This window comes from Oncorhynchus keta, chromosome 33 (genome assembly GCF_023373465.1).
Source record: "Oncorhynchus keta strain PuntledgeMale-10-30-2019 chromosome 33, Oket_V2, whole genome shotgun sequence".
Classification (NCBI taxonomy): domain Eukaryota; kingdom Metazoa; phylum Chordata; class Actinopteri; order Salmoniformes; family Salmonidae; genus Oncorhynchus; species Oncorhynchus keta.
Window position 1 is genome coordinate 6,307,300 of NC_068453.1, and position 18,057 is coordinate 6,325,356.

Sequence of the window (18,057 nt, forward strand, 5' to 3'; positions counted from 1 at the left end):
GTGTGGTCCTGAGGCAAAAATCCCAACATAAAAAAAATAGTCTGACTAGGAAATGGTCCTTAAAGCGGCAATCAGCAGTTGAAACAATAACAAAGACATGTTTGATACCACTCCATTAACTTAATTCCAGCCATTATTATGAGTGGTCCTCCCCTCAGCAGCCTCCACTGGTATGTATCACTAATTTAGAAATAAATACAAATGATGTAATGACTGCAGATTGCCCCTTTAAAACCACTGTGGTCTACGGCTGGTTTTAAATTGTTAATGTGCCCAGATTATATTGGTGACGCTGACGTTTAACTCACTGGGTTACAGTATGTTTGTGTAAACAACTTTTCCACCTAGTGGAGAATAGGCACTTGAACAGGATCAATGCCCGTGTCAAATTAGTCCCATCCACCAGCCGGATACTGTATCTCGCTGTCGAGAGTAATTAGCCTGGGCACAAGGTTAGGATCAAATAGCCTTGGAGAGAGAGAGAGAGAGAGAGAGAGAGAGAGTATAAGGATGATACTCAGATTAGCAATAGGATGACATGTTTAAACAAGTGTGCCCAAAAGAGCTGCTGATATATGCCCCAAATTGCTGACCTGTTAGAAGGCAGCTAGCTGACCCAGCACTGCTCCCTGCCTCCCTCTCTACCCGGGCAGGAATGGGACTGCAGAGTCATCACTGTCTTTCTCTCTCTCTGCCCCCCCTATAACCCACCCAACCCCACTCTAGTACACACATGCGCATAAACACGTGTACAGTACATGCTCATCAAATGTGATTATTTCGTACATCCCTTTCATTACAGCTGCCGATTAATTTGCAATGACAATACACAAACATGCATGGTGACATAGCAGTATGAAAAGTACCTTGAACTCTTGAAGTACTCTTCTGAAGGGAGTGGTAAGGCACACATGACATGGTGGAGTGGCTATCCACTGTACTATGTGACTAACAGCAACACAATTACAAACCTACATACTATTTTCACAGGATTTACATGACAGTGAGTTGTCATAAACACAGTCCTTTGAAATCTAATTTTGGGATTTCCATTTCATCTTCTTTAAAAATATGTAAACAGTCAAAAGGTATGTGACCAGAGCCCCAAGTAGTGCACTACTAATGACCAAAGTAAGCAGCTTCCTGTTACGTAACATCCAGTAGTACATCAAGTTGGTCAGAATGACGATTGTGTGTGAATTACTCCGCTAAACACTCGTATTCTCAATCTCACTCGGGGTCACCGTGGAGATAAAACCGAACCAGATGATATTGATACTGGTCAGGAAATGAAAGAGAAGGGATAACGCAGAAGCAAAAGGCTAAGTCCCAAAAGGCACCATATTCCCTATTGTAGTGCACCCACTTTTGACCAGAGCCTCAAGTAATGCACTATATAGGGAATAGGATGCCCTTTGGGACACATATACAAGATCTGGATCACTATAAAGCCTGTAATAAGCAGCATAAGAACTGGTACCTGCTTTGAAACTGTTGTGGCAGTGGCCTTCTGTGGTGTGGTGGTTGGGGTTATTACAAACAGGCTTTGCACAAAAGTCAAGACTAATTTCCCTTCTTTTACAGTCTCGATATTACGAAGTGATGTAATAAAAAATGTCTAAATTAAAAAGGCCTAACACGGTATGATTAAAGAATGATGTCATGGCATAATTTAGATCATAACATGATAACGCTGATGACTCAATGTTATGATTTGATGGCTTGATGTTATGCTGACTAAACATTACAATTGCTTTTATAGTGAAGGACTGTGCATCCGACACACCATTCCATAAAGTAGAGGTGAAATTTTGCCCAAAATGCTAAAACAGACTGATGGCCAGTCTCGAGAAAATACTTTAAACATTTTGTACGAATAAGTGTCTGAAAGATACTGAAGGCCACCAAAAAGCCACATCAAACATCCTCCTATTCTCTCCTAGTGCCTCATGGACTGGACACATCATCTCATCTCACACAGCTTCCTTGTTCCTGCTCCTCCATGTTTGTTTACATCTCCCATCATCAGAAACATGGCCCAGACACCACACCAACACTTCGACCAACCAATGCAGTCGATGTTGACTGACTACACTGAACTGAGGCTGGCGTGCAGCTCTCGTCTAGAGGTGGAAACCAGACAAAGCCTTCCTGAGAGATCAAAGTCCTTTAATTCCTGATGTGTGTGTGTGTGTGTGTGTGTTAGAGATCAGAGGTGACACACACGCAAACATGTAAGGGTGTGTGTACACACACACACACACACACACGTTCTGAGATCAGAGAGAGGGGCAACATCATGACCAGTCTGTCCACAGAGTCTCTCAGTAGCGTTGCGCAGCAGAAGTGTGCCAACGCCACTCCCTCCAGTCTCCTGAGAAAAATGCTGCTGTCTGCCTCTGACTCAGGTCTGGGCTCACATCTGCATCAGACTGCAGCAGACAGCACTGGTTACATTCAGACTCACTCCTTGGAGCAGAGCACAAATCTCAAATCACTTTCTATTCCCTGCATAGCGCACTACTTTTCATCAGAGTAATACATCATATAGTGCACTACTAATGACCAAAGTAAGCAGCTGTGAATAAGTGAAAAGATTATGGATATTAATCATAGTTATCACCTTAATTTAGCTAGAAGGGAGGGTGAGTGACTCATAATGGGGTCATGATGGAAAGGCAGAAGGGTTGGTAGTCCACTGCAGGCTGTGCTCAGCTGCTCATGGGTGTATATCAGCAGCATTAAAATCATAACACAGAGCTCCTTGTATCTCAACACTAGGGGTCAGCCATGTTACAGAGGTAAGGACTTTAATTCAGATCACACAATACAATTTCCCAGCAAGCAGCTCCTCTACTCTGCCTCAGGCCACAAAACAGGCCACAGCTGGTTTCTCCTCTACTAAGACTCCGGGTCCGTCCCAAAGGCACCCTATTTCCTATGTAGTGCATTACTTTTGACCAGGGCCAGTAGGGCAGTAGTGCACTATATAGGGCGCAATTTGGGACACTGACTTAGACACATCCAAGGCTTCTGACTGTATCCATTATCCAACTGTGTCTGCAGGGCTTTAAATTTGTCCGGGCTTTCTTGATGGACAGCGGTTTCCAGCTGTGTGTAGAAAAAGCAGACCTGACCACATCAGAAGAGTACAGAGGAAAAAAGCGAGCCACATCACAGGCAGTAGCCTGAGCGAAAGCACATGGTGTAACTGCTTCACTTCTCTGCAGCGATACGAACCCCTAACCACAGCTGGAGGAGGGGTGAGAGGAGTGGGAAGGACAGGGCACAGGGTTTGATGCCAAAGAGAGAGAAAAGGGGGGAAACGAGTATCCTGCATTGCACTTCCGTGGCCGATCATTGCCACTACATCGATGGACACACTGCCCTCAGAGAAGTGAGTTCAGAGTGAGTGACATTCATTAAGGTCTGCCCCATCAAAAACTCCACAACCAAAGAGTCATCATCATGCCCAACCAGCTGATCAGCCTAGTCTCAGACAATTTAATAAGGGGTGATGACACCAGATGCATGTAAAGGTATCAATGGATGACACCTGTCTTACTTGAACTCATGAATGCATTTCTGAATGAAAATACAAACAGTTTCAGCATCTCCATTTCATTCTCCAAATTTCATCATACCTTGGGAAGTCAGTCTGTACTCCCTGTCCTTGTGGTCACTCTGAGTACAACCAGACCATGTGAACCACAGCTGGCCTTTACTGGCAGCACACAACCACAACAAAGAGGTGGAAGAGAGCCTAACAGCCCTTCAACCAACACACACACACACACTTGTGGACTTCTGAGGCTATTTGACAGTTCAGGCAGGGATTTACTCCACAAAAGGGTTAGATTGCAGGCTAATAAAAACATCTGAATGGAGTGTACTAGTTCCTTTTGAAGTGCCTTGTTCTGGGAAAGACAGCTACAAAGACATCAATGTCAATCTTCACAGTATTGTTGTTTCTGTTTCCGATCTTGAGAGCGAGACAGAAGGAATAACTACTCATGGCATCACTAAGTATCCACAGCAACCTGTTGTGACACGAATGCATACTTTCCTCACTGACTGCAATACACTGTTGAGTCGGTGGAGTGCTGCAAGTGTTTCCTTGTATTTCCGAGCAATATTAGGGCATCATCTATACACCACTTATCTATACAATCCTGAATTACATTGATATAGCATATGTAGGGAGATTTTGGCCCATCTAATTTTACAATGCTGACATAACATCTTGCATCTGGGTGCAAAAAACAAAACCATTATGCATACAGATGGGAAATATCATTGAGGTTTCTTGTAAACTCAAATCTCATCTCACTTTTGGCACACATTGTGGTTTTGAGCAGATGAAACACTGGAAAAGTACCAGAGAGGAAATGTGGGCAATAACAGTGTGTGAATGGGGGGTCTGTCTTTTTTGTGGAAAGCACCAGCCAGGACAGGTTTCGACTGGCTCCTCATCCAGCTCTAAGGCTGCAAAAACAGTCATAACAATTTTCGTCATTCCTTAGAAGGGTGAGAAGCAGGTTAGTTGGATATGATATGTGGCCTTTGATCAGGAGCAAACAGTTGATTTGATGATTTAGGATCAGGTTCATGCTAAAACATACACATCTCACTAGTTCAGCCACAAGACATGGTCGTCAATCTTTTCAATTGCCTAACCCTAAAATAATACCACATTTGATCCATTTCATCGCAAACAAAACAGTATGTTTCCTTCTGCCGATTCATCCAACTAACAGCTGATTTGAGATTTATTCTATGTGGTTAGGGTGCCACTCTGAGTTCAATTTTGAAAACTACAACAACAGTATTTGAATTGCATTGACTGCCCCCAAGAGGATGTTTTAGGCACTGCTAATTCAGAAAGATCCATAATCTGACCTATGCACCATTTCTGTTCTCAAAAACTTTATTTGAATTACATTAAAATACTGCATGAATAACAAGAACCAGAGTACTTGGGGGTAGAACCTTTATTTTGTCAGCCATTCTGTTGGCTGTCCAACCATAATCCACAGGTATAAAAGTCTGTAAAGAGTGCAGTATGCATGTCAAGTGTTCAATAACTGCCATGAAGTTATTTAAAAGTAGTGGCCTCCGGATATTTTGATGCTGTGAGCTATAGGGGTGTAGTCTCACAGGTCACAACCACCTAATACATTTACTCCAAATGCTCTTCCTGGTTTGTTCCAATTGGTTCTTTTCCTGAGGTCAAAGGTCCACGTGCTCTTCTGGATGTTTCACTGTGTCAGCCACCTCTTCATTCTCCTCTGAAGGTAACAAAGACAAAACCACACGCACTTGAAAATAACTGACCAGCGCTGGAAGTCCCACACCCCTCAACTCATGTACTGTACAAGGCAACACAATATCCTTTCCTTGTGGTGTTTATTTTGTCTTTATGTATAGTGTACGCTGCAAAAGGAATGACCTCATTGTGGACATAGAATTTGAGAATGTCAGAAAAACGTCAAACACATACTTGCTTGATCATGCACTGATGTCAAATACAGTGTCAACCAAGAGAACCAAGAATCATCTGATACAACTGCACCTGCAGTATTTCAGAGAGTATACTGTTACTGTAGTAGTAACTACAGTGTACTTAAACCTGATTTGGATTTAATTCATGGTTGTGGTCAACATGACTTATTATGCAGAATGCAGTTACATGAAACAATAACACAAGATAACTAAAGACACTCAATTAAAGTGTGTTTTCATGTATAAAATGCATTTTAAAAATCATAAATCAACTAGTCAAGACTGTTATTATTGATTACCTGGCTCAGGTATTGTGACGCAGACTCCCTCCTGTTCCTCGTACCCGCTGGCACAGATACAGATGTAGCTTCCTTTGTTGTTCACACACTCCTGGTTTCCCGCAGTACACACAGCGGCAGGCTGCTCACACTCGTTCACATCTAAAACAGATCCACCATCAAATTGGTTTTCAGCACTGTCTAATGACTTTGAAAATTATTTTTAAAATGTTGTTACATTTATTAAAAGCATTAAATTCCCTCAGTGTACTCATTTCATGAAACCTCTATAACCAAGAATGTATTCAAAATAGCTCCTGAAGTTTTATAATTGTTTGTTCGGCAATGGGAAAATATGGTCATTTTTTTCCATTTCCAGAAAAATTGGTTTTGGAGATGAGGTTCAGACAGAGGTTTTATAAAGCCTTTTTACATCAGCAGTTGGAAAAGTATTTGCATAGTAACAAACAGCAACATCCTCAGTGAATTTCATAAAAAAGTGAAACATTAAAACAAGTTATCATTTTTACATAAAACTATACAAAATATAACCACATCACCAAATAATTGATTAAAACAGACTGTTTTGAAATGAAGGTCTACAGTAGCCCCAACAGCACTCTGTAGGGTAGCACGATGGTGTAGCCGGAGGTCAGCTAGTTTCCGTCCTCCTCTGAGTACACGGACTTCAATACAAAACTTAGGAGGCTCATGGTTCTCAACCCATTCCAAAGACTTGCACAGTAATTAAGGCAACTTCCAGAGGACATCCTCCAACCTATCGGAGCTCATGCAGCGTGAACTGACATGTCCATCCAATCAAAGGATCAGAGAATGAATCTAGTACTGAAAGCATACTCTACAGCTAGCTAGCACTGCAGTGCATAAAAAGTGGTGAGTAGTTGACTCAAAGATAGAAAGACAATAGACAATAGTCGTTTTGAACAAATTAATTTCTTGAAAAATGAAGGACAAACAAGAGAGCTAGCTATATATAGTTGCATTTCTTTCATTTTCACTTTGCTGGCGAATGCAGCTAACTAGTATAGCATCCCTCTGTTTCAGTGTAAGCTATGTTGTGTTGGGAATGATGTTCGCTAATATGGTGACAATGTAGGCTGTGTGTAGCAGTTATGATATGAAGGTGCTGCTTGGAAAGTTTCTTCATGATGTCCCAGATGTGCTCAATTGGAGCATTGTAATAAGCATTCGACAACAACCATGTCATTCCCATTTCATTAAAAGATGCAATAGGTTCCTTTTTGGGTGACCCGACCAAATTCACATAGAAATGTGAGTTACAGATCTGTCATTCTCATTGGAAGCAAGTCTATGAAGCGGTAGATATGTTCCATGGGTGTTATTTCTATGCTTCCTGTTTTTAAGTATTTTACTTTTGGTTTTGTACACCAGCTTCAAGCAGCTGAAAATACAATATTTTTGGTTATGGAAAAGATATTTCACAGCAGTTTAGATATACTTGCCTGACATGTCACAAAAACTGAAATTAGGCAAACAAATAGAATTTCAGCAACCAGGAAATGGCAGAGCGATTTCAGCATAGTGCATCTATAAAGCATAAAAAGTATATTTAAGCAAAGTATCTGACAGTTAAAACATGGATCTAGATTTAGCATGTAGAGAAATGTAGGGATAGCATTGCGAGTGGTAATGTACTGTATCGACCTGCCTTTAAGGTAGTGTCCAGACTATGGACAAACCTCCATTGTGGACGAGTTACTCTATGTCCAAGACTATTGCCTCTCTGTTACTGGCCAACAGGGTACACAGGCTGGACAACTGAAGGTGGCAACATCAAGGAGGGAAAGAAGGAAGGAAGGATAAAATCATGAATAAAATGACAAAGAAGTGATGAAGGGAGGGAGAGATGAAAGGAAGATACTTCAGGGCCATAATGTAAGGTGAGATGTCCTAGCTCCAAGTGTGGGTAAGTGCATATGTGGAATGTGACAAAGTGGGCATTGCGTGAAAAAAAGCGGGCAGATTGGTCTCCACTCAAGACTTTTGCGTGACTGCTTCCTTGTAGCATTTTAGCAAAGCCGGTTAAGTATGTCAGGAAAAGTAACGTGGCACGTTAGGAGAATGAGGTTTAGGTTAGGCTTAGCTGAAATGCTACAAGGAAGCAGCAAGCAAGCGGTTACTTTTTCGATACACTTCGTGTTGATCCTCCCACTTGTTTTGCAAAACCCACTTTCAGACACACTCCACGAACGCAGTTAACCATGACTCCCTACCTGTGCAGGTGCCCTCTGTGTCCTGGTACCCAGGAGCACAGCTCTGGCACTTATCAGGCCCTGCCTCAGTACAGCCTGAACACACCTTGTCACAGCCTACCAGAGAGGAGAACACAGAGTTCAAATGTTAATACTTGTTTAAAGTTTATTACAAATAGCTTAGTCAGTATACATATTTATATTTTCAGTCCCTAATACAATAGCTGTATGCATCCAACAATATAGTAAATATGGTCCTCTCACTAAGTAGTAAACCAGCTTTACAGTACCTTTACAGGAGAACGAGCCATCTGTGTTCAGACAGTACTGATCCTCTTTGCAGAGAGGAGGGTCGTTCAAGCACTCGTTCACATCTAGTGTCACACAATGAGAAGCAACAGGAAAAGTGAATTTGATCTTGATGTCAAATTCATGACAGGGAAAGTACTTATGCCACAGAAAAGTATAAAAATGTCTCTCTCACCAAGACAGGCCCCCTTGTCATCCTCCCCCCAGCCAGTCTTGCACTTCTCACAGTCCTCATTGGTTAGACCAGTGCAGGTCTTGCAGGAGGAGTGGCACTCTGTAGTGTATGGGATTGAGTGGGAAAGGTGGTCTGAGATGCATGCCCTGCTCCAAATACACCCCTAGCCTGTCCCCTAGGCACATTGCTTAGATCTGAAAGGAACGGATTTGTGTAAACCATTGTTAAAAAAGAACATGCAAACATAATAAACCAAATACCTGTGCATAGTGAAAATGTGTCGTTCCTAATTTCATTGAAGTATCCGTCAATGCAATCCAGACAGAACTCCCCCTTGTAACCATGGTCACAGTTGCACCTGCCATTACCCCCTCGTGTTCCATCACCGTCACACACACCGTTGCCATGGCAAGGCCTCTCGGAACCCCCCACACAGGCTGTCAGAAGGAAACAGATGATTCTCATTCACCCATGGCTGGTTGGTATTAGTCAAATAAATGTGGTGTTGGAGGAGTACGTATTTACCATTGCAATCAGGGCCAAATGTCCCCTTCAAACAGCACACATTGATGGTATCAATGCAGAACCACTTATACAGATCAGGATGCTTCTTTTGCCTGGATTGGAAGAGCGAGATGTCAAATCACAATAGATCATTGACTTGTAGCCTGGAAGTTAAAATATTCTACAAGGACAAATATAGTGATAAGGGGTCATGAAATCTGATGTCAATGGCCTATGCTCCAGGAGAAGTAAAAGGCCTAAGTAAGTAAGTAAGGGTTTTTGCGCTCATGGGACATGTGCTGCCCTCGTGTTCTAGCTGATCACTCAGGTCAAGTACTCACCTCTTGAACCACCAGGTCTCAAAGTGGTCCTCATGCTCCTCTACCATGTGGTTACAGTCAAAGCTGCTGCTCTCACACAGATTCTCCAGAATCTCAACTAGGCGGATCTCACTGAGGGGGAGGAGGGAAAGGGAAGAGGAGACAGAGAAATAAGCTTCTATTGTGCCAATGGGTCAACAGAGAATACGTGGTCTTGGTCAGCATGACAAATAGGTTTAGCAATCACTGATCAGAGCAAACAGATGTGTGATAAGCACAGCAACAGTCCAGCATTAGGAGGAATCGTTTGTGTGATGAGTGGTGTATAGGAATCTTACCTCGTCTCATATTTGGAAAGTGCCCTCTCCTCCCAAGCAGTGTTTCCTCCACCAAAGTTCTGCTTTTTTGTTTGGTCCAATCCCTGTTGGTACAAGTAATGTGAGGATGAAGACTAGCTAACCAGACACATATTATGGCAGTAATTTGATCAATGGTGAAAATGTACTACAGCACTGTGTCTGGTAATCTGGGTGTAAAGAGCACACATATGTTAGCTAGTTATTTGGTCTGACTCCCACATTATAAACTGGTCTAACGTTAATTGACTAACGTTAGTTGACTCACTAGTATACTGGTGTTATGATGTTCAATCATATTACATAGCCTACATCAAGGTCAGAACGGAGGGCTTAGTTACATTAACGCATTTCAAGCACAATACACCATCATTGGTTGCCCACTGGTAAATAAAAGCACATCAATTGATTGTGGTTTGAATCAGGCCAATTGATAGTACTGCCAAGCTAGCCAAGGCAAATTATGCACAGAGCAACATTTCAAACTTACCTTAATGAAGTTATCAGCTATCTGTTTGCAGGTATGACATGAGCTTTTTAAGTCTTTTGCATGGGTGCATTGTGATAGTAAAATAAAAGCTAGGTTAAAAAATAGCCACAATAATTGACGGAACGATAGCATTCTGGCTAACTACAGTAACGTTAGATGGATAGCAGTTGAATGACTCGAAGTTTCACATCATAGCTAACGTTATACCTTAGCCACTTGCCAGCAAACTTCCTATCCCTAACAACATGCAGCACAGAGTCCAGCCACATATAAAACAATTCATTGGAAGTTAGCTAGCGTTATCTATGCAAAGCATTCGAAAGTATTATGTACATGCATTTAGAAAAAAAATAGCTACTTTTTTTCCGGACAGGCTCTTGGTACGAGTGTGGCTTGTCGTGATTTGCCATTTTTCCCGTCAATCACTGGAAGTACCAATGATATTCTGCCACGCGCGGGACACCCGTCTTCAGTCTTCCCACGTGGAAAATAAATTAATATTTCCATATTCTTGCGCATGCGTGAACTTCCTATTCGCGTTTACGTCATGGCAGAGAAGAGGGCTGCGTCTGGGAAATCACTGTTGTTTGTACTAATTTCGGTGGCTCTATTACATTTGTTTATTTGTCCTTTTACAAAAGTTGAAGAGAGTTTCAACTTACAAGCAGTGCATGATATTCTTTATCACAGACTTGATTTTGAAAAGGTAAGACAGACCTACGCATACAACAGCCAACTAACGTTAACGGTAGCTAGCTAAAAGTTAGCTAACATTAATCGTCTTTACACATGCATGGTGCAAATGCTTGTTGACGGTGTTACACTATCTCTTGATAAAGCGTTCTACAACTTTACCTGCCCGTAAGTCATTTTGTGCCCACCTAAACAATGACAAATAGTTTAGGCTCCCGAGTGGTCTAAGACACTGCAGTACCTGGTTCGAATCCAGGCTGCAACAGCGCGCAATTGGCACAGCCTCGTCCGGGTTTGGTCGGGGTAGGCCATCATTGTAAATAAGAACTTGTAATTAACTGACTTGCCTAGTTAAATAAAAAATGCACATGCCAGAACTCCATTGCTTATGTTGATAGTATCTTCCCACTGTCTCACCAGTATGACCACCATGAATTCCCTGGTGTGGTGCCACGGACATTCCTTGGTGCTGTGTTCATATCAACGGTATGCTCCCCATTGTTCTACCTGCTGTCACTACTGGAGGCTTCGAAATTCTACACACAACTGATGGGTAAGTCCTGCTACTATTATATGATATCCATAAACGACAGCAGTGCAATAGAGAAGACCTGGGTTCAATAGATTTTTCACTTTTGGGACTACTCAATTGTTTCCATAGTTCCAGACAAACTAAATCAAGTACAGCTTGACAGGTATGGCACAAATCAGTCCACTTACTCAAATGTATTGATGTGTACCTTTTTTGCTATCCAGTGCGAGGTTGCCTGGGAGTGTGTGTGACATTAGCTCTATGGAGCATGCAGAGGGAGGTTCGGAGGCAGTTCGGGTCGACAGTTGCGGGACTGTTCTGTCTCACCTGCGCCTCACAGTTCCATCTCATGTTCTACAGCACGAGACCCCTCCCCAACGTATTTGCACTGCCAATAGGTAAGAGACACTGATATACAAATATATACAAATTTATTGGATGAAAATCTTGTTGAAAATACTGTTGGAGAAGCCTCATGTAGGATAAACTCTTACTTTGTATTATAGATGTCGACCGATTAATCGGAATGGCCGATTTAATTAGGGCCATTTTTTTTTTTTTTACGTTTTCATAACAATCAGAAACCAATTTTTATTTTTTTAACTACTTTATTTAACTAGGCAAGTCAGTTAAGGACACATTCTTATTTTCAATGACGGCCTAGGAACGGTGGGTTAACTGCCTTGTTCAGGGGCAGAATGACAGATGTTTACCATGTCAGCTTGGGGGATTCAATCTTGCAACCTTACAGTTAACGAGTCCAATGCTATAACCACCTGATTACATTGCACTCCACAAGGAGACTGCCTGTTACGCGAATGCAGTAAGCAAAGGTAAGTTGAAAGCTAGCATTAAATTATCTTATAAAAAAAAAAACAATCAATCAATCATAATCACTACACATGGCTGATGATATTACTAGTTTATCTAGCGTGTCCTGCGTTGCATATCATCGATGCGTTGCGTATCGTTGCTCCAATGTGTACCTAAACATCAATGCCTTTTTTTAAATCAATACACAGAAGTATATCTCTTAAAACCTGCATATTTAGCTAAAAGATATCAGGGTTAGCAGGCAATATTAACCAGGTGAAATTGTGTCACTTCTCTTGCGTTCATTGCACGCAGGGTCAGTGTATATGCAACAGTTTGGGCCGCCTAATTTGCCAGAATTTTACGTAATTATGACATGGCATTGAAGGTTGTGCAATGTAACAGGAATATTTAGACTTATGGATGCCACCCGTTAGATAAAATAGGGAACGGTTCCGTATTTCACTGAAAGAATAAATGTCTTGTTTTCGAGATGATAGTTTCCGGATTTGACCATATTAATGACCTAAGTCTCGTATTTCTGTGTGTTATTATGTTATAATTTAGTCTATGATTTGATACAGCAGTCTGACTGAGCTGTGGTAGGCACCAGCAGGCTCGTAAGCATTCATTCAAACTGCACTTTTGTGTGTTTTGCCAGCAGCTCTGCTGTTTATGACTTCAAGCCTATCAACTCCTGAGATGAGGCTGGTGTAACCAATGTGAAATGGCTAGCTAGTTAGCGGGGAGCGTGCTAATAGCATTTCAAACATCACTCTCTCTGAGACTTGGAGTAGTTATTCCCCTTGCTCTGCTGCTTCGAGGGTGGCTGTTATCGTTGTGTTCCTGGTTCAAGCCCAGGAGCGAGGAGAGGGACGGAAGCTATACTGTTACACTGACAATACTAAAGTGCCTATAAGAACATCCAATAGTCAAAGGTTACTTAAATACAAATGGTATAGAGAAAAATAGTCCTATAATTCCTATAATTACTACAACCTAAAACGTTTTACTTGGGAATATTGAAGACTCATGTTAAAAGGAACCACCAGCTTTCATATGTTCTCATGTTCTGAGCAAGGAACTTAAACGTTAGCTTTTTTACATGGCACATATTGCACTTTTACTTTCTTCTCCAACACTTTGTTTTTGCATTATTTAAACCAAATTGAACATGTTTCATTATTTATTTGAGGCTAAATTGATTTTATTGATGTATTAAATTAAGTTAAAATAAGTGTTCATTCAGTATTGTTGTAATTGTCATTATTACAAATACATTTAAAAAATCGCCCGATTAATCAGTATCGGCTTATTTTGGTCCTCCAATAATCGGTATCAGCGTCGAAAAATCATAATCGGTCAAATGTGTTAAAGGTGCTACAGAAAGGATTTTTTTCCATTGTAATTTCAGATCATGTACATAATATATCTGCAGTAATAGTGGAATGATGGTGTTTCACAGTATTACTTACCCGCAGTGTTGTGATTGGCTGTGATATTCATCTATTGCTTTCTCCTGCCGAGTGGCACCTGTTGTCAAAATGGGAGAGCTGTTTTGACTTTGGCTATGTTATGTAGTGGAAATTGGATCAAGTGCCAAATGTAAAAATTACTCTGCCATTTCCTGGTTACTACAATTCTACACTGTTTTCTCAATTTCAGTGAGGAAACAAGCACGGCATATTGTAGGGAATCATTGTACCATTTTAAATCAATGTGAAATATATTTTTGATAACAAAAAATACAATTTGTACAGCTGTTTAAAGCTGGAGGACCAAAACTGAAAGTAAGGCTCAATTGCGAGTCTCCCATGTTACATGAAAATGGATTGGGGTGAGGGGGCAGATTTTGTTTTGACTGGAGCCTAGTGCTGTTAAAATTAACCTAGCTTACACATGCTATTGGTGAACAATTCTAGGTGCAGCACCTTTAAAATACACTACATGACCAAAAGTATGTGGACAACTGCTCATTGAACACCTTTTTCCAAAATCATGGGTGTTAATAAGGAGTTGGTTCCCCCCTTTGCTGCTATAACAGCCTCTACTCTTCTGGGAAGGCTTTCCACCAGATGTTGGGACATTGCTGCGGGGACTTCTATTCAGCCATAAGAGCATTAGTGAAGTTGGGGACTGATGTTGTGCGACTAGGCCTGGCTCGCAGTTGGTGTTCCAATTCATCCCAAAGTGTTCAATAGGGTTGAGGTCAGGGCTCTGCAGGCCAGTCCAGTTCTTCCACACCGATCTCGACAAACCATTTCTGTATTGATCTCGCTTTGTGCACAGGGGCATTGTCATGCTGAAACAGAAAAGGACCTTCCTCAAACTGTTGGAAGCACAGAATAATCTAGAATGTCCTTGTATGCTTGTGTTAACTCCCTACATGGGAACAAAGGGCCCAGCCAGTAACATGAATAAGAGCCCCAGTCCATTATTCCTCCTCCATCAAACTTTACAGTTGGCACTATGCATTGGTGCAGGTAGCGTTCTCCTGGCATCCGCCAAACCCAGATTCGTCCGTTGGACTGCCAGATGGTGAAGTATGATTCATCACTCCGAAGATCACATTTCCAGGGTCCAATGGCGGCAAGCTTTACACCACTCCAGCCGACGCTTGGCATTGCACATGGTGATCTTAGGCTTGTGTGCGGCTGCTCGGCCAGGGAAACCCATTTCATGAAGCTCCCGACAAAGTTATTGTGCAGACGTTGCCTCCAGAAGCAGTTTGGAACTCTTTAGTGAGGACAGGCAAAAAAATGTTTTGCGTGCTTCAGCACTCGCCGGTCCCGTTCTGTGAGCTAGTGTGGCCTACCACTTCGCTGCTGACCTGTTTGTTGCTCCTTGACGTTTCCACTTCACAATAACAGCACTAACAGTTGACAAGAGCAACTTTAGCAGAGCATAAGTTGATTAACTAACTTGTTGGAAGCTGGCGTCTTGTGACGGTACCACGTTGAAAGTCAGTGAGCTCTTCAGTAAGGCAATTCTAGTGCCAATGTTTGTCTATGGAAATTGCATGGCTGTGTGCTCGATTTTTTTTTTATTTTTTTATACACCTTTCAGCAACGGGTGTGGCTGAAATGGCTGAATCCGCTCATTTTAAAGGGGTGTCCACATAATTTTGTGTATATAGTCTATTTTAAGTCCTTTCTTCCAGCAGTTTCACTGATTATCTTATGCCGTTAAATGGTCTGTTCTGTTTTCTTCCTAGTTCTGTTGGCGTTCACTGCATGGATGGGGCAGAGGTATGGGTCCTTCATCTGTCTCTCTGCGCTCGTCATCATCGTGTTTAGATCAGAACTGTGTCTCTACCTGGGTCTTATGCTGCTCATGTCACTACTGAGCAGGAGGCTGGAGATCCTTCAACTGTTCTACTATGCCATTCCTGCAGGTGCTCTGTCACTAGGTAAATCTGTTATCAGCAACACTAATTATGGTCCTGGATAACTACAGAGTGTGCAGGCTTTTGCTCCAGCCCAGCACTAACACAGCTGGCTGGGCTATAGTAGTTAGATGAGTCGGGTGTGCTGTAGCTTGCCTGGAACAAATGCATACATACCCTGTAGTTTTTCAGGATTAGAAGTGTCATAAATATAAGTGCTCTTTAGATGAACGTCTAATTTTATCTTCTCTCTTTCAGCTTTGACTGTCTGCATTGACTCATTCTTCTGGAATAAGCTGCTTTGGCCCGAGGGCCAGGTACTCTGGTACAACACCATCCTGAACAAGAGCTCCAACTGGGGAATATCCTTCACTTCACTAAATGCTTGTTATAAACCCCTAACAATAATGCCCACAGTCAACTAATTAAATCATGCAAGGCGGCTTGACACCTGCTTCTCCTTCATCGATTCTGAGTTAGTATCAACGTTTGTGATAATATTACGAAAGTAATGGGGTAATTTTCCACTCATCACAGAGAGCCCACTTTTGATCTGAAAACAAGTTGCTATCTTTCCTTGACTTTCTCCCCCAGTAAACCTCCCCCTTTCTGTGGTACTTCTACTCTGCTCTACCCCGTGCCCTGGGCTGCGCAGTTCTGTTCATCCCCCTAGGACTGCTGGACAGACGGACGCGCACCCTGCTGCTGCCGACTGTAGGATTTATCCTGCTCTACTCTTTCCTGCCCCATAAGGAGCTACGCTTTATCCTCTACACCTTCCCTGTGCTGAATATAGTGGCTGCACGGGGCTGCTCCTTCATGTAAGGAGAGAGAGGCTGTTATTGGCATGAGTGTTGTCTGTTCAGGGAGGCTTAGTATAATGTTGAGAGAACATGGTAAAAGCTTATTGACATTTTTGGTCTTCAGGATGGAGTCACAGTTCAATTGTCTTTCGGGGGACATACTTTAAGTGTGGACAGAGAAACCACAATATTTAATAATGTTGAACTTTTTAATTCTCGGTCCTACAGTCTGAACAACTACCACAAATCTTGGATGTATAAACTTGGCTCCTTAATCGTGGTTGGCCAGTTGGTGACAAATGCTGCATACTCCAGCATATCTCTGTACGTGTCCCATCACAACTACCCTGGAGGCAGGGGGGTGCAGGTACTACATAAACTAGTACCATCTACATCAGGTAAGAGCAGTGATGTAGTGGAGGGTAAACAGTGTTTACACACCTTTCTTACTTTTAGTGAACTTTTCACCACCTTTTGCGGAAAAATGTATCATGTATTGTAGGGAGCGTTAATTTACTCGCTGCTATCAGTGTTTACCCATTTTTTTTTTTACAACTATATCCCTTGGTAAGAGGTTATACTTTTTTTAAATATCAGACAGTAAGGGAAGTATCATGGTTGCAGAAACACTGATTAAAGGCTTTATGTAATCAATTGCTTCTCCTCAGATGTCTCTGTTCATATTGATGTATTTGCTGCCCAAACTGGAGTGTCACGTTTCTTAGAACTGAACAGAAACTGGAGGTTAGTTTGACTAGGTATTCTATTCTGGAATATAACTGTTTCCAACCTTCTAAAGGCATTCTAAGGATTCAGCTTTGTGTTCTATTGTCAGGTATGACAAGAGAGAAGACGTCGGCCCTGGACACCCTGATATGAAGACCTACTCCCATGTTCTGATGGAGGCCAATGCCACTCAGATAGCACTACTCAGAGACTCCCACATGCCTTTGGCCTTCATCCAAGGTTACAGCAACATGTTGTTGAATGCCTTTCGGTTTCCTTTCTTCAGTATAAACCTGGGAGACAAACTGGTGTTGCTAGAAAGAGTACCCAACCCTGAGAGTCCCAGTTGAACTGACAGGGATGTCCTTTTTCAGGATTTCGTTTTTTTCTTGTGACGAAATTGCAAATAACGAAAACTAAATTGCAGTGTATTGAAAACAGAACACTCAATCACTCTTTTGGGCTATAAGTTGTTTGGAGCCAGGTATTGGTAGGGTACGCCGAAAGGATCACCTGCTTTATTTTTAATATGGAAATGACGAGAATGTGTCTGGCAAGGCCAACTTAACCATTCCCATGCAAAGAAAGTGTGTATATAGGCCTTTCATTACTTCAACTGCAAATGATCCAATACAATATACTTATCCAATTTACTCCACCAAACCAGGTAACTGGTTCACTGTCGAACACTTCCTTCAAACAAAGTGGTCAGATAACCCCAGTTCAATAACTGCCATCCTTCAAAACTGCATTTCTTTTTCTGAAATAAGTTCAAAGACCTCATTATGCTATTGATCCATTTGAATTTGTTTATGCTTTCCTATATGAACAAAACTGCTTGTCGTGGTCTTTAGAATAAAACTGAAGAGGAAATTTGTCCTGTGTGTTGACTTACAAGGCAGTATTACATGTTTCTAGAGACCACTGTTTACAGAAA

General features: G+C 41.9%; 2 protein-coding genes across 4 annotated transcripts; one reads left to right on the top strand and one right to left on the bottom strand.

Annotated features, from left to right (window-relative positions):
• Positions 1 to 4,973: 4,973 nt before the first annotated feature.
• On the bottom strand, positions 4,974 to 10,587 carry creld2 (cysteine-rich with EGF-like domains 2). Of its 3 annotated transcripts, XM_035748487.1 has the most exons (11): positions 10,169 to 10,587; positions 9,661 to 9,743; positions 9,344 to 9,454; positions 9,024 to 9,115; positions 8,759 to 8,935; positions 8,499 to 8,597; positions 8,305 to 8,388; positions 8,036 to 8,131; positions 5,802 to 5,942; positions 5,501 to 5,572; positions 4,974 to 5,288 (listed from the first exon to the last, which is right to left on the bottom strand). In XM_035748487.1, exons 1-11 carry the CDS (start codon positions 10,298 to 10,300, stop codon positions 5,230 to 5,232), a joined length of 1,146 nt encoding a protein of 381 aa, XP_035604380.1. In that variant the 5' UTR covers positions 10,301 to 10,587; the 3' UTR covers positions 4,974 to 5,229. The 3 variants fall into 3 exon arrangements, with proteins under 3 accessions (XP_035604380.1, XP_035604381.1, XP_052347696.1); XM_035748488.1 differs by lacking the exon at positions 5,501 to 5,572; XM_052491736.1 differs by lacking the exons at positions 8,036 to 8,131; positions 8,305 to 8,388.
• A 96-nt stretch (positions 10,588 to 10,683) lies between these two features.
• alg12 (ALG12 alpha-1,6-mannosyltransferase) lies at positions 10,684 to 17,993 on the top strand. Its single transcript, XM_052491735.1, has 9 exons — positions 10,684 to 10,874; positions 11,282 to 11,414; positions 11,618 to 11,791; positions 15,421 to 15,615; positions 15,850 to 15,952; positions 16,188 to 16,412; positions 16,623 to 16,792; positions 17,063 to 17,138; positions 17,230 to 17,993. The coding sequence occupies exons 1-9, from the start codon at positions 10,686 to 10,688 to the stop codon at positions 17,468 to 17,470; spliced, it is 1,506 nt and encodes a 501-aa protein (XP_052347695.1). The 5' UTR covers positions 10,684 to 10,685; the 3' UTR covers positions 17,471 to 17,993.
• Positions 17,994 to 18,057: the final 64 nt, after the last annotated feature.